Source organism: Kwoniella europaea, chromosome 1, assembly GCF_036810445.1.
Source record: "Kwoniella europaea PYCC6329 chromosome 1, complete sequence".
Lineage (NCBI taxonomy): Eukaryota > Fungi > Basidiomycota > Tremellomycetes > Tremellales > Cryptococcaceae > Kwoniella > Kwoniella europaea.
This window is the reverse complement of record NC_089487.1, coordinates 13,063,317-13,077,828: the sequence shown is the minus strand read 5'-3', so window position 1 is coordinate 13,077,828 and position 14,512 is coordinate 13,063,317. Positions and strand designations below refer to the sequence as shown.

The 14,512-nt window shown below is 44.7% G+C and overlaps 5 protein-coding genes across 5 annotated transcripts; 3 read left to right on the top strand and 2 right to left on the bottom strand.

The window, feature by feature from the left end:
• Window positions 1–754: 754 nt before the first annotated feature.
• On the bottom strand, window positions 755–4,053 carry V865_004985 (uncharacterized protein; the record flags this gene model as incomplete). The annotated part of the gene is made up of 11 exons (XM_066228758.1): window positions 755–808; window positions 877–1,276; window positions 1,340–1,597; window positions 1,677–1,739; window positions 1,802–3,287; window positions 3,353–3,447; window positions 3,507–3,563; window positions 3,627–3,658; window positions 3,706–3,720; window positions 3,783–3,835; window positions 3,912–4,053. The coding sequence occupies 11 exons, from the start codon at window positions 4,051–4,053 to the stop codon at window positions 755–757; spliced, it is 2,655 nt and encodes an 884-aa protein (XP_066084855.1).
• A 1,934-nt stretch (window positions 4,054–5,987) lies between these two features.
• On the top strand, window positions 5,988–8,459 carry V865_004984 (uncharacterized protein; the record flags this gene model as incomplete). Its single annotated transcript, XM_066228757.1, has 14 exons — window positions 5,988–6,454; window positions 6,678–6,782; window positions 6,879–7,006; window positions 7,068–7,083; window positions 7,167–7,176; window positions 7,234–7,381; window positions 7,445–7,704; window positions 7,788–7,801; window positions 7,858–7,947; window positions 8,009–8,019; window positions 8,085–8,101; window positions 8,159–8,186; window positions 8,234–8,333; window positions 8,393–8,459. The coding sequence occupies 14 exons, from the start codon at window positions 5,988–5,990 to the stop codon at window positions 8,457–8,459; spliced, it is 1,461 nt and encodes a 486-aa protein (XP_066084854.1).
• A 413-nt stretch (window positions 8,460–8,872) lies between these two features.
• On the top strand, window positions 8,873–10,089 carry V865_004983 (uncharacterized protein; the record flags this gene model as incomplete). Its single annotated transcript, XM_066228756.1, has 6 exons — window positions 8,873–8,884; window positions 8,953–9,018; window positions 9,099–9,203; window positions 9,296–9,501; window positions 9,575–9,678; window positions 9,803–10,089. 6 exons carry the CDS (start codon window positions 8,873–8,875, stop codon window positions 10,087–10,089), a joined length of 780 nt encoding a protein of 259 aa, XP_066084853.1.
• A 111-nt stretch (window positions 10,090–10,200) lies between these two features.
• Window positions 10,201–13,359, bottom strand: V865_004982 (uncharacterized protein; the record flags this gene model as incomplete). The annotated part of the gene is made up of 6 exons (XM_066228755.1): window positions 10,201–10,224; window positions 10,292–10,397; window positions 10,492–11,196; window positions 11,257–11,412; window positions 11,500–12,040; window positions 12,120–13,359. The coding sequence occupies 6 exons, from the start codon at window positions 13,357–13,359 to the stop codon at window positions 10,201–10,203; spliced, it is 2,772 nt and encodes a 923-aa protein (XP_066084852.1).
• A 287-nt stretch (window positions 13,360–13,646) lies between these two features.
• V865_004981 (uncharacterized protein) lies at window positions 13,647–14,441 on the top strand (the record flags this gene model as incomplete). The annotated part of the gene is made up of 3 exons (XM_066228754.1): window positions 13,647–13,964; window positions 14,050–14,130; window positions 14,229–14,441. 3 exons carry the CDS (start codon window positions 13,647–13,649, stop codon window positions 14,439–14,441), a joined length of 612 nt encoding a protein of 203 aa, XP_066084851.1.
• Window positions 14,442–14,512: the final 71 nt, after the last annotated feature.

Below are 14,512 nucleotides of genomic sequence, written 5' to 3'. Positions count from 1 at the left end.
CACCTTTGGTCAAAGGATATGCTCTGAATAGAATGTGTATCAACAAAAAAGGTTGAAAATAATCAAGCACAATAAAATGACATCAAAATCACCAAAGAAATTCTTCCAACCCATAAACACACAAGACAATCGAAAAATTCAAAAAGATGGGAAAAGGGTAGAAAAGATGAACAGAGTAGCTTTGGGTATTAGAAATTGATAGGTGTGGCAGAATATGACTGTTTATAAGGCCGAATGAGTTTTTTCCAGGAACAAAACAATCCAGCTGAATTTGGGAAAAGATAAAGGGATCTTCTTCCTGAATAGATGCAAAGACAGGCTATAAAACAAAGGAATACAAAGTTAGCTAAAAATGATTTTTACCCAGCAACACAAAAATCAAAATAAAGGAGAATTAGAAGAGGGGAGTGCTTGAAAGGATGTGGTTGAGACATATCTCTCCCCTCAAAAGATTCTCTTTTCTTGTGGTGCTTTGCCTTTAACACAAAGGTGGGGTGAAATTGGACAAAGGAATTGTTTTGCCACACCAAGTCACTAGGACCAGGCAGATGAGAGCACAAAGGATGACGGCCTTGGCCTAGATAGAAGCAAAGTGGTATGAAGAGGCACGTGGGGTGGAACAAATGGCATGGGGATTTGTGTGATAAACTCACAAGGTTCAGATTTAGGCTGATGTGAAACAAAAAAAAAAATGGATCAGCCTCCTTTGTTCGCGTTTGTCGGCGTTCGCCGTGTTTCAACCGACTTACACTCATTAATCTCCACTTGCTAAGAGATTGATGAAATCGTCGACTGATATATACTCAACCTGGGCGTAAAAGTGCGAAAGTCAGCTATTGTTCTCTTGCTTTGACGAGACAACGATAAAGCACTCACTGCTTCCGTTGGACTGGGTTTCCTTTCGGGGGTGACATAAACGAATCGTGTATGATCCGTAAGGTGTCGAGCTTTGAGATTTTTCATATCGTCAATTTGCAATAATTCGATCTTCCCCAAATCTGCTTCTTTGATGACCAATGGGAAAGTCGGACCGAGTTTGCGATTGTACTTCCCACACAGTGTGACCAGTTCTTGATAGTCGGTAGTAGCGCAAACATCATGTAACCAAGTCTTCCATTTGATACAGTCGTCAGCTTGATAGGGGTTGGGTGGACAGCAACTGATGCTCAATCCACCACCTGACGTGATACCTGCTCCGGCAAGGTCACGTAGTTGGTTATCGAGAGGGAGAAACTGGACGAGAACCGAGAAAGCTTGAGTAGCATCTGGACACAATCTGATAAAGACAAATTAACGATTAGCGGTGTTTGGGGGCGGAACGATGATAAAGACGACCTACTGGCGATTCGACCAACCACTGTTGATGAACTCCATAACTGCCGGTGTGAGGTATGCAGCCCAGTGAGGGTTTGTCATGCAGAATTTCATAACGTTAACGTATTTACCGGGCGAACGTAAAATCAATTGAGGTGAGAACGTAACCAAGCCACCTTGCCCATCAATGGGATTGAGGGGGAAGTTTATAGGTACTGAGTCTTTAGTACCTTGTATGGGTGTTGTCGCGGGAGTGGGGAGAGCGCTTTGAGTGATGTTCGAGCTGTGTAAGGGAGACAATGAAGGTTTAGCAGCTAGTAAGGTATTCTTCGATTCTTCAATAGCAAAAATGGGATACTTGCGTTGGTTGAGTTGCTCTTCTTCTTGGATCAGCAGGTAATTGCATTGCCGCAGGGCCAGTAGGACTAAAAAGCATATTACATCAGCGATTTCGTGGATATCAAAGAAAAATGATATATGGACATACAGCGTGGGCGAATGATCGACAATTGGTGATCTGACACTGGCACCATTCACGGATTGGTTTTGATGTTTGGCATTCTGCTGGTTCTGATTAACTGTACGAGGCACGAAAGCAGAAGAATGTTGAGGTACAGTGTTGTTCAGGGGAGGCGGTCGATGTCTACCACCATCATCGACATTCGATTTCGCCTTACGGCCAGCTCGAGGATCGACTACGTCGTCTATCACCTGAATCTTCTTCGGTTGGACGTACTTGGGTTTATCGGGCAAAGGTAGACGAGCTTGGGAGGAAGATCCAGCAACGGGTGCGGGTTTGAAACTGGGAACCGGACCAGACGAATTTGCCGATGGTGTAATCGGTTTGAGTGGCAATGTAGCCGGCTGGGGCGCAGGCGCGGATGGATCGACTGATGCGAGGGGAGGCATGTTCTGTGCGAAAACAGAGGGTTGATCGGTAGTCGGCGAAAGAGGTTTGTCCTGTAGACGACTGGAAGATCCGGCTTGAGCGGTGGAGGCGGTCATAGACGCTTTCCTTGCTGCTTCAGCTCTTTCAGCCTCAATTCGCAGCATTGTAGCCTTTATAGCGCTCATGGGTTGCTGGGGTGGTGCAGTAGGTGCAGATGAGGTCGAAGCTGGATTGTTGATGCTTCTTGCTGTCGGAGCAGCCGAGTCGACAGCCGAAGTAGCTTGAGTAGTAGGCACTGGTGCTGGGACAGCCGAGACAGGAGCAGTTGAGGAGGAAGGTCCAGATGATGAAGTAGAAGCAGTAGGGTTCGAATCGAATATACCATCTTGCAAAGCACCGAAGGTGACCTCAGAAGCAGATGGAGGAGGGGATAATACTCGTTTGGTAATCTTGCCAACCTTGGCAAGTCGAGCAGTTGTTTCTTCCGTCCTTGCTTTCTTCACTTCATGGTTGGATTGCGAAGTGGAAGTACTGGCTACTGGAGACTTGGTAGGTGCTTTTCTTTTTGACGATGAAGCTTTAGGAGGTTGATCATCGTCGTCCGAGGACTCAGCTCGCAGTTCCTCTTCGACACCTTCGCGATCAGAGTTGAATTCAGATCCAAATTCCGATGCTGGTGAGCCAAGAGATACGACGGCGTTACCGGAGGAAGTGGTAGCTGGAGGAGCAGGGGCAGGAGCAGTAAAAGTAGCAGTAGCATGGGAAGGAGCCGTTCGCGGACGAGTGGTCGAGCCTCGCGAGGTTGCAGGAGTGATGGAGCGAGAATTACGAGCAGAGGTGGTAGGTCGATTACCATTGACCGCTCCAGTAGCGCGCTGTTGACGACGTCTTGCTCTCAACTGTCTCTTGAAGAGATAGTAATCTGAGTCCGCCTTCTTGGTCCACAGATCGCTGGGAATCTCTTTACCCTCTTTCTCCAACTGTTCCCTTTTCAACTCCTTGGCTCTTCGACGCTTGTACGTTTCGTAACTCCTCCTGTACGTGAGACCGTTCTTCCTGGTTCTGTTCTTGTAAAACCATGACTCTACACCGAACCATCAGCGACTGCAGCAAGCACTGAGTAAGCAAGAAATAACACAGCACACTCACTCAACAGTTCTGGTGGCGTCTCATAAAACTCATTCAATTGACCTTCCGGCTCTCTCCTTCCGCGCCCAATTGGTTTTCCAATCGCTTGCCAAAACCTAGGTAGCGCAGCGTAGTGAGTGAATGATCGATTCACTGATGGGAAAGCGGTACCTACTCATGAATGAGATTGGGTTGTCCTCTCTTGACGCTGAACTGCTTGACGGTCTCTTCACTAGAAAGACATACCATTCAGCTATCAGCGCCGCACCAAACGACGTCGATGGGAGATACTCACGTTTCAGAACCAGTCTTGAGATACCCATTCCACTGTGCGAGAGTTAGAAAAGTGGATACATATGACATCTAAAACTTACTATGACCCCGTAATACTATTGACGAAGCAAGATCAGCTTTCCTATGTCTGAACTCCGCAAGAAGGTTGATAGCTCACCCATCGCGTACCCTCATCTTCCCGAGTCTTGTACCTAGCCCACTTGATAGCATCTACGGGGTACGTCAGCACGACCTCTTCATTAAAACAGATCAGCACTCGTGAGAGTACCGCATAGCACACACTCACCGACTTCATAGTCTCCTTCATAATCATCAGCCGATGGAACACTCTCATCCTCGCTCTCGGCGATGCTGCTCGTATCTGATCTATCATCTTGATCACGCCTGGGCTCGAGACGGACCCTGGCTAATTCTGCAGAGACGGACATGGGTTTGTTTATAAGATCGCGTCAGCGATGGGATGCTATATACTGTATGGAGCGTTACGCTAAGATACGATAATTCAAGAGGTACAAAGTATATGAAAGGAATCCCGTCTGAGTAGAGTTGGAGGTATCCCATGAGAATAGATACAAGATGTCAAAGTAGTGATACAGTGACAGAAAGGCTGAATCTGCATATGATATGAATGTGATGGCCGTTAGGCAACAGATGGGAAATGGGGGATGGGGTGCTTTTAAGCGGTTTATACTCGTTTTCGGAGCGTTGTCAAGGGTACCAACCAATACCAGCTGTTTTCCCGTCAGAATTACCTGATTAGGAAATAATCTGAAGGCAGACTTGAGTGTGTCCCCCATTTTAAGATATTGATGAATGAATGATTAGAGTCTGAGTGGCCCAGACTCAGAGGAGCTATGTCTTCAGCATCAAAGCTGGGATCATTGACAAAGGATAGGCAGACATAGTGGACAGATGATTGAGTCTAGTCTTACCTTCTCTAGGACAAAGCTGAAGTGAGGAGGTGACTCAAATTCATAGCCCTGACTTGAGACTGCATCATGATCACTGATGAATCAAAGGTCACGTTGAACATGTGTTAATATGAGTCAACCTACCTTGTAGCGTTGGACTCTATATTCTAACTTGGTTTAATATCAGCTTCTAATCCAAGAAGTGTACTTAAACTACAACTCGTCTTGTCTCGACGAGAGGAACTATGACTCTAACTTACTAGGGCGTACGCGTTGCAGCTAGTAAGGGCAGGTAGATTAACTCAGTTCATTCAATAGCACTGCTACTTGAACAACTTGAAGATAAACGAGAGAACTAGATCACTGGAGATACTAGTTCTTCGTTGTCCTTCAAGCTGTCTTATATATCTTACAATTCTAAAACTAGCTTACGAAGTGTTACTCTACATATTTGAAATCATATCGCTCCGCTTGATAATCACCATCAATCTTGACAAAGCTATCTTACTAAGAGTCCTTCGATATCGTCCTAGAGACGAGGGTCGTCGAGGTTTCAGTGTCATGATGATGAACAATCGTTGATGGTGATTAGCAAGCTTTGATGGTGCTGAATAAGTGATATGGTTATTCCGAGTATCTCCTATCTAGCTTATTCATTTCCATCAATGTATCTTATCGACAGGTGTGATCACTTGGTGAAGTCCGCAATGGTCGACGAGCGATGTGTTTTGAGGATGTTGGTCAAAGCGTTGTTGTTACCGGTTATATCTTCTATCCTATGGTGTGGTAGACACGTGGTGTATTACGTAAAGGTCTTGTTATGAGTAATTCCGGTGAATTTCATATCAACAAGAAGAAAAAAAGGTTTATTGAATTTTTTGATTTTTTAAATACAACAGTGATCGCAGAGTTTCTTCTATTTATCTGCTTGTTAGTTATGCATGTGAACATTCTCTCTTGTGTCAATAGCCCAGGGAAAGCAATTGCGTAGGTCCGCTTGTGTCCAGCAGGTAAGCAGCAAGCAGCAATAGCAAACGCAGACTGCATGCGATCGAGTCTCTGTTATGCATCTGTTGTTTTGGCAAATTGATGCCGGACCGGCGTACTGCGTTCGCGACATGTGATGATTGTGGGAATTGAACCATTCAACCGACCAAGACGTCATCTTGGCAGTCGGTGTCGCTTCTGATTACGCAGATCCAGTTGGATCAATCATTCCATCATTCGATCATTCATCAATCCATCAATCCATCAATTGGTTAATTGAACTGATCTGATCTTATCTCGCCTGTTCTTGATATCCCGTCTAGCCGATCTTCCTACGCGAACAGCGGGACAATCCCTCTACTTGAATCAGATCATCCTTTCCAACACTGGAAGATCCTTTGCCCTCGCTCGACTCTTCTCACTTCCGAATCGTATGAGCTGATATCCCACTTCCTCCTGGTACCATGACTTCGACCCTCGACAGACCTACCATCTCCTCCTCTTCGTCATCATCTTCCTCTTCGCTGTTGGACATACCCTCCCCTCCCTCTCGATCCGAATCACTTACTCCGAAACATGGTCCATTGGCGCTGAACGCCTTTGAAGCTCTGGAGAATGAGGGACCCTCCCCTGCCGAAGGGGATATACCAGATGGACATGAAGGACGGGAAGAAAGACTTAGAAGGAGGAATCTAGCTAAGAGCGGTATAGGTATTGACGAGTCCGTGGCGAGTTCAAGTGGAAGTGGGAGTGTGGGATCGTTAGACGTCGAAGATGAGGAGAGGGAGAATGAAGGGTTCAAGGGACATAGGAGAAAAAGCTCGTTAGGTGAAGCTAGAAGGAAAATGAGAGATAAGATTAGATCACCTTTGGTCAGTACGATTAAATTGGATGAGTTGAGAGATACTTTGGAAATTGGGATAGAAAAGAAGTGAGTTATTCCGAAATTTATACACACTCTTGTTCTCTCAACTCCATATCCCCAACTCCTTTGTCGATGACCCATCCACAACTTGAGATCGTTATAACGTTATACATATCCTTCCAAGGATGTTTTCGTGATTTAAACGAATCATACTCTCAGATCGATAGATTTGAGTGAGAAGAGAGGGGAGAGATACAGAGCTTACATGACGAAATATGATTCATCTTAGATTCGCACCTCTCAGTATACCACCTCATCGACGACTTCAGACTGCAGCAGTGGCCTTGTGGGCTCTGCTGATCCCAATATGCTTGATCGTATTCCTCTTATGTTTGTGAGTCTGTCATTTCACTTGTATATAATGTAGCTTCACTCTTTGCATGGAGACGGACAACCTTTCGGTTCACTAACCCTTCTGTGTGCTTTGCAGATCATTCCCTCCATTCTGGGTCGTTCTGATTCCATATCTCATCTGGACGCAATTCGATACTGCACCGGATTATGGAGGTAGACCAAAAGAATGGGCGAGGAGATTTTTCTTCTGGACATACTTTGCTCGTAAGTCGACTCTATTCTTGTGGTTTCATCTCGATCTAAACTGACATTTTGTGATGTGTAGAATACTATCCTTGCAGGTAGGTTTATACCGTCATTCACATCAATAAGAGATTGACCTGAGCTGACTTGGGCTGAATTGAAATCCAACCGATGTATCTAGTATTGTCAAAGTGAGTTGTCAGATATCAGTATCCCATGCGTATTCAACTGACCTCGTTGCGCTATAGGAAGCCGAACTTACACCTGATAGACCCTATCTCTTTGGATACCACCCTCACGGTATCATAGGGATGGGAGCATTCGCAACATTCGCTACAGAAGGAACAAATTTTTCAGAATACTTTCCAGGGATCAAACCTCATCTTCTCACTTTAGGTAAGTCAACCTTCACACACATCGTCTATCTATCCAGTGCTGACTGTGATGACATATATGCAGAATCAAATTTCAAAATCCCCTTCTACCGCGATATCCTGATGGCCCACGGGATATGTTCGGTAGCCAAAAAATCATGTGCCAATATCCTTTCACAAGGTCCCGGAACAGCCATCGCCATAGTCATTGGTGGTGCAACCGAATCCCTCTCTGCCCATCCTGGTACGGCTGATTTGACGCTGAAGAGAAGATTCGGATTCGTCAAGATGGCTATAAAGGAGGGGGCGGATTTGGTACCTGTTTTCAGTTTTGGTGAGAATGATGTAAGTGATTTGACCATATGATGAGGCTAAGGGATGGTATAGCTGAGATTGTTGCTGACTTGACAAATGGATTCTACTGACAGATATACGAACAGTTGTAAGTCAGCTTCGTTCTTTCCTGTCGGAGGAAAAAGCTGACAAGGAAAATGACAGGGCAAATGCAAAAGGTTCATGGGTGTACAAGATCCAGAAGAATTTTCAGAAGATGTTTGGATTTACATTACCATTATTTTATGGGAGAGGGTAAGTCACCTGAGGAAACCATCCAATCGCGACAGTGTAGCTGATGTCATGTTTTTTATAGTCTTTTCAATTGTACGTGTTGACTTCCCACACCCCACTGTTTATGCTGATGATGTTTTTGATTCCTGGGATCACAGATAACTACGGATTGATGGTAAGCTGCGTACATGCTAATTCGAGGTGTTATGTAAGCTCACAGTCATCGATCTAGCCTTTCCGCCATCCGATCGTCTCAGTCGGTAAGTCCGATAGAAATCGAGAACATTCACCAGTGACTTGCTAACAGCTAGTATAGTCGGCAAACCCATACACGTCAAGAAAGATCCGCATCCTTCAGACGAAGCTGTGCAGGAAATGCAGCAGCTGTATATCGAGGAGCTCATGAGGTCAGTTGGTCGTTTACATTTGATGATTCATTCAAGCTGACATCTTCATCTGTATACAGGATATGGGATAGATACAAGGACTTGTATGCGAGAGGCAGGACTAAGGAATTGACTTTGGTGGAGTAGAAGATAAAAACGTGTAAAAGGACATTCTTCCAGTCCAACAGAGAATATTGGATCTCTTCCGCATTGAGTGAACAGAAGGCTGTATATACCTCAAGAGTTGGTTTTTGGTTTCCTAGTTCTCATTCCCAGTATCATCTCTCATCGGAAGAAGCAAGCAGTCGAGTCAATACATGATGCATTGTTGTATTATCGTTGCTTAATGATATCAATCTAAGCAGGTGAATACGAGGTGGACGACCTCCACCCCGGCTGATCACTTTTTTTCCTGGGTTCTTGTTTTTGTTTTCGACTTTTTCTTCGAAGTGCTGCTTCATTCAACATTGTATTCCATCATATCATATCGCAAAACATCTTGCCTTTGGACGATCTTCTCTCTCCCTACTGATCTTGGCTCAGTAGAATAAAGTCTCAGAATGAACATTGCTGTACGTCGTCTATCTTCTATATATGGTGCGAATCCAGTATGTGTCAACCAACTGATCATGGTGATTAGACGTATATACCTCCGAGCGAGCAGGATCCAAACGATTTGGCGTGGATGAGGGAAGCTCTGAATATGGTATGTCACCTGATCCTGCGAGATGAGACTCGATCTTGCTTGGTGTGAGTTTGAATTGATCGAGCGATGCTCACACACAGGCAGAAGAAGCGTTGGCGAACGACGAGGTACCTGTAGGTTGTGTATTTGTGAAAGATGGAAATGCGATTGCCAGAGCTAGGAATAGGACGAATGAGTGGAGAAACGTAAGTGCCGATATTCGCTACAAAACGATCGGTCCATTCATTGTGTTGCTAGAAGGTATGATGCTGACTTCATCTTGATTGTGATATTCCAGGCAACCCTCCATGCAGAACTGGAAGCCATCGACCATCTTTTACCTTTCCACCCTGCACCACTGAGCACGATTACCCTCTACGTGACTGTCGAACCTTGTGTGATGTGTGCCTCTGCACTCAGGCAGATAGGTATAGGTAGGGTCGTATATGGCTGTGGGAACGATAGGTTCGGTGGGTGTGGGAGTGTGATTGATGTGAATAGCTCGTGAGTCGACTTGTATCAAGACTTTATCAACAAAGGCTAGAGGGAAGCTGATAGTTTGAATTCACGTATCTAGCCCTCGCTTGAATACACACCCTGCATATATAGCTGAAGGAGGATATTATAGGGAAGAAGCGATCATGCTCTTGAGGAGGTTTTACATGTCCCAGAATCCTAATGGTGCGTATTTGAACATCACTTATGGTCGTGTCGATGAACTTGGTTCCTTCTAAATCTGCATGATCCGCATGATCCTCCTTTTGGGTTCTGAAACCTGAGACTGACAGACTCGTTGTATCTAAAGCACCCAAACCAAAAGCAAAAGCCACTAGAGTACTCAAAACGGACATTGCACCCGTTCCTTCCACACCTTCATCGTCCAGACCACCATCTACCACTCCGCTCAAACGAAACACATCTTCTTCAACTCTCATCACTCCTTCTTCGGGCACTTCGACCCCTGCGTTGGAGATACCGCTCAGTGACTCAACGACTACGGACGAGTTTGTAGGGTCGATGGACAGCCAGAAAACCATATTACCCATTGGATCAACTATAGCTAGTACACCTGTACCAGAACCAATAGATTGAATCTTCATCATGATGTGAATTGCATATTTCTGATACATGAAGAGAATGATAGATGCCATTGTAAGAATATAATTATACTTGAATCGAATTTGTACATTAAAAATATCATAATCATGGATGAACAAACGTTATTATCTAAATATTTCAACCCGATCATTAGCTCCTGTCTTTGTTTTGTCTTTGTGGAGAAGACAGCACTTACATCTTCTTTATACAGGGTCATCAATTTTTCCAACTCCCTCTTAGGTAAACCCGTCCTATAACTTATCTCTTCGAAGGTCGTCATCCCATCTAAGTATTGTACAACTCTGTTTCGCAGACAGAGCAAACAGATCAAATCATACATCAGTATTAGTATTCTTACAATCGATTTGCCTAGGTTGAGTCTAAAATGTCACTCACAAATCAAATTTACTAGCTGTCACTTCATCATTCCCTTCTCTAATCACTCTCAACCACCTAGCTTCCTCTTTCTGCGCACGGGAAGGTCTAAATATGAAACTACTTTCGAATTTCGGTATCTCAGCTTTGGAAGGTTCTTCCACATCAACTTTGAAGTTCTGAAATTCCGCATGGTGAGATTGATTCTCTATATCTTCATCACTGTCCATTTCCAATGCTGGATCGTAATCCATATACGATTGTTCCATCCTACTGGGCTTTTTAGGTGGTGGGACAGTAATGGAATCGAGAGGGTTGGAAGTAGGATGAATACTAGCTTTAGGTGTGATCATCTCTTCGGAATCTTCAATAACTTGGATGGTTGGTGAATTATTTACTGCTGCAAGATCTCGCTCTTTTTCCTTTTCTTTTTGAAGGTCTAACCATTTCTCTCTACGTCTCTTCCATAATCTCTTCCAAGCTTCAATTTTCACTTCTTTCCTTGCGTATACTCTTGCACGCGTGTGCACTTGGACGACCAGGTCTTGCTTTAGTAGCCATATCAATGCGGACATGTATAATCGACGGGTGGACATATCGGGATCTGAAGGTAGGAGATCACGGAATGGTGTAGGGGATGAGGAAATTTGAGAGATGAATGCTGTGAAAGGTGGCAAGGTTGGGAATTCACGTGAGAAGCGAGCGGTATATTGTTCAATCGACACTCTGAAATACATTGACAGACGTCAATGACATAATCTGATGCAATGACATGTTATCACTCACGTGTGTTCATCTACCGTCGTAGGCATGACTATAGTCCTCAGTCTGGTGTTGATCACATCTACCAGAATAGCCTTTTTGTTCTCGACTAACTCTCTAGCAAGCGGTATGACTATGGCTTCCAGGTCGAAACGTAATAGATGAGCGATATCGACGAGTCTAGAGCGATGTCGATATTAGCAATACTTCTTCAGACCTAGAAGTTGTTGATGTACGTCTCATTGTAGCTTTGGAGCAGAAACTTACGGTTTCGTGACATCGCAAGCCTCAATGAGCGATTTCATCAACTGCTGTTCATCCTCTTGATCCTGCGTAGTTGCGATTGTACCTTTCGAGCCCCTTCTATCTCCAGGTATACTCGAATTCTGACCTTCCATGCCAACGCCCAAACCAATGATAGCCGTACTGATCTCGCTCGCTCGTTCAGTCGCGTTATCATCAATGAGCAAGAGAGTTTGCCAAGGTTCGACCCGAAGTTCGGGTCTTCTGATAGGTGTGGTTGGGTCATCCCAATCTTCATCATCGCTATCTGATCCTTCCGACTCGGAATACTCGTCCATCTCGCCCCAATGCGCCCATGCCTCGTCTGCATCAACCACCTTGGGCGAGAGGACGGTGTTGATTGTCATATCCGCTAGATGAGTGGTGATGGTTGTAGGTAAATACGAATGTAGTGGATTGGCAGGTTGAGTCTTCAATTGGTGTAGTCTCAAGAAAAGGGAGTTGAGATTACGATCGAGAGGCACGTTGGCGTACAACCATCTACAGCAGTCCGTCACGTCAACGCCTACGATACGACAAAAGATATGTTCAGCTACCTCTTATGCGGTGGTTACCTTCAAAGCATATTGAATGACTACACTCACCCTCTGACAGGCATTTCTCCTTATATTTCGCCATTGTCCAGGTTTGTTTTCCTATGAAGTTGCTCTCGCACTGCAACCTCCAAGCTGCCGCAGTCCATTTGAACGCTATCTCCCTGTATATCTCATCGTACATCCCCAACGTCTGATGATGATGTTCGTCGTGAGCTTCCGTACCAGGCTTAGGATCAGGTTTATCAATAATCAACACTAGATGAAACATGTTCAGGTTGGGCGTATCATCTTTTTCCTTCTCGGTGCTGGTTGTAGAAGCAGGAGCAGGTATTTCTGGAGAAGATTGAGAAGAGTTTTCTTTGTTGTTTTCTACTAGTGGACCTAAACTTGAAGCTTTAGATGAGGAAATCAACTGCTGTTCTCTTGTTCTTCTTCCTCTAGAGGGTCTATCATCCTGATCTGGATCGACTTCATCTAAATCCTCATCGTTGGGTATCTCCCATTTACCATCTGCGTTGGAACAAACCGGATGACCTAAGAATACTACTGATCCAACGCAAATTTCGAATTTCCTATTACATGCTGCTCTAGGAGGAGTCAACATATCACTCAAGAAATCTAAATGATACCCTAAAGCATAATTGTACTGAGAATCAATTTTCTCTCTTTCCTTCTCTCCTTTACTTTTGTTATCGCTATTGTTGTTGGTGGTGTCGGTGATAGTAGCATTGGTAGTACTTCCTGAGTTTCTTCTTGAATCATCCATCATCATACTACTATCTATTGATCTCAGTGCCGAATGATCTTTACTAACACTGTTACCGTTGATCGTGTTCGTATTATTATCTTCACGTTGGTTCTGATTAGTCCAAACTACATCATAATCACTATCCTCATCTGAACTAGTTCCATCACCATCACCATCCTCATCATCCTCATCGGAGTTGTCGGAATCGTTGACTTGCTTGGTAGCTTCATAGTACATAGGATGTATTTTGTTTTTCTGATTCCGACGATTGTTTCTGTTTCTGGAAGTTATCGAACCAGCCGAAGAAGTTTTGGTATTAATCTCTGCATTACCAAATAGCCTACGTCGCAGGGCGTTGTTCGCACCTATATGGGGGTTTTTGTAATCCACGTCGAAATCCGTTGCGGTGAATGTAGCTGAGGGATAGATAGGTTGGGCAAGTCGGATGTTGGGAGAAGCTGGATCAGGAGGGTATCGGAAGACTGCTCTGCCCCGCGATGACGAGGTGACGAGCAGCAGACCGAGGATGTTTTCTGCCATGGTGAGGGTAGACTGGAGGTCGGTGTCCTGGGCTATATGAGAATGGAGCAGGGCATTATTGACGGTAGCTCAGATCGATGAGGGGTCAAGAGTAGATCAAGAATAAATGGAAAGTGAGTTCGGATTGATAACCGAGTTGTGGATGTTGTTGTTCGGTGATCGTCCTCGCTGCGATTTGTTGACATCCATCCTTGAACGGTTCTTCTTCTTAATCCACCTCTACATATTTTCACACTGACCTCAATCATCACCACATCGATCAAGGAAGTACCAAGTGATCTACCAATATGCTACTAGACGGCCCATCATGCCTCCCAGTCATGGAACCTATCAACCTATACTCCTTCTACCCCTATCCAATTTCACCTAGATCTCACGTCCATTCGACTCTCTTTCCTTCTTCAGATCCCAATTCAAGCTCAAAGCAGCATCCCACTTCTAAAGGCACCAAAGAAGTGGAGAAGCAGACGACACGAGATCAAGTGCAAGAATCGATGAGACGAGCTGAAAGACGCGCTCTGATGGGGAGACGACCCACGGGTGTAGGATTGAGTAGGGATGATGATGAGGTTATCAACGAGGAGGATATGTTGGATCATGAGCAGGTGAGTGATGGATATCTCACATATCAACTAAATCCTCTCGTTTAGATTGGTTGAGCTGAATTACCGGCTCCGGTATGATATACAGCACGATATCAACATGTTTGGTCACAGATTCTTATTACCTTTTGGACGTAGGCTGACCCAGATGGAGATGGACGCTGCACCGGTGAGTAGTCCCTGTCGCTTTATTTTTCATTTGAACATATCTGTATACAAATAACATCATGAAGACGGTGGATCGCTAACTGATGTATGTTGTCACAGTCACCATCACCGTCCGAACACGACCACGAAAGACGTCAAGAAGATCATACGATGGGATCTCCAATGATGGAACCTCAGATCCAGGGCGAACAAGATGACGAGGAAGATGAGGAAGATGGTGGTCAAGTGGATTTGGATGCTACTATAGAAGATCTAGATAATAGCGAGATGGTAGATGAAGGCGAAGAAGAGGGAAGTATGGAAGAGGAGTAAGAGTGAAAATAGCAATCATCGTATCATCGCAATTGGAAGATTGACCAATGTACTACAAAGCATCGTTTCTG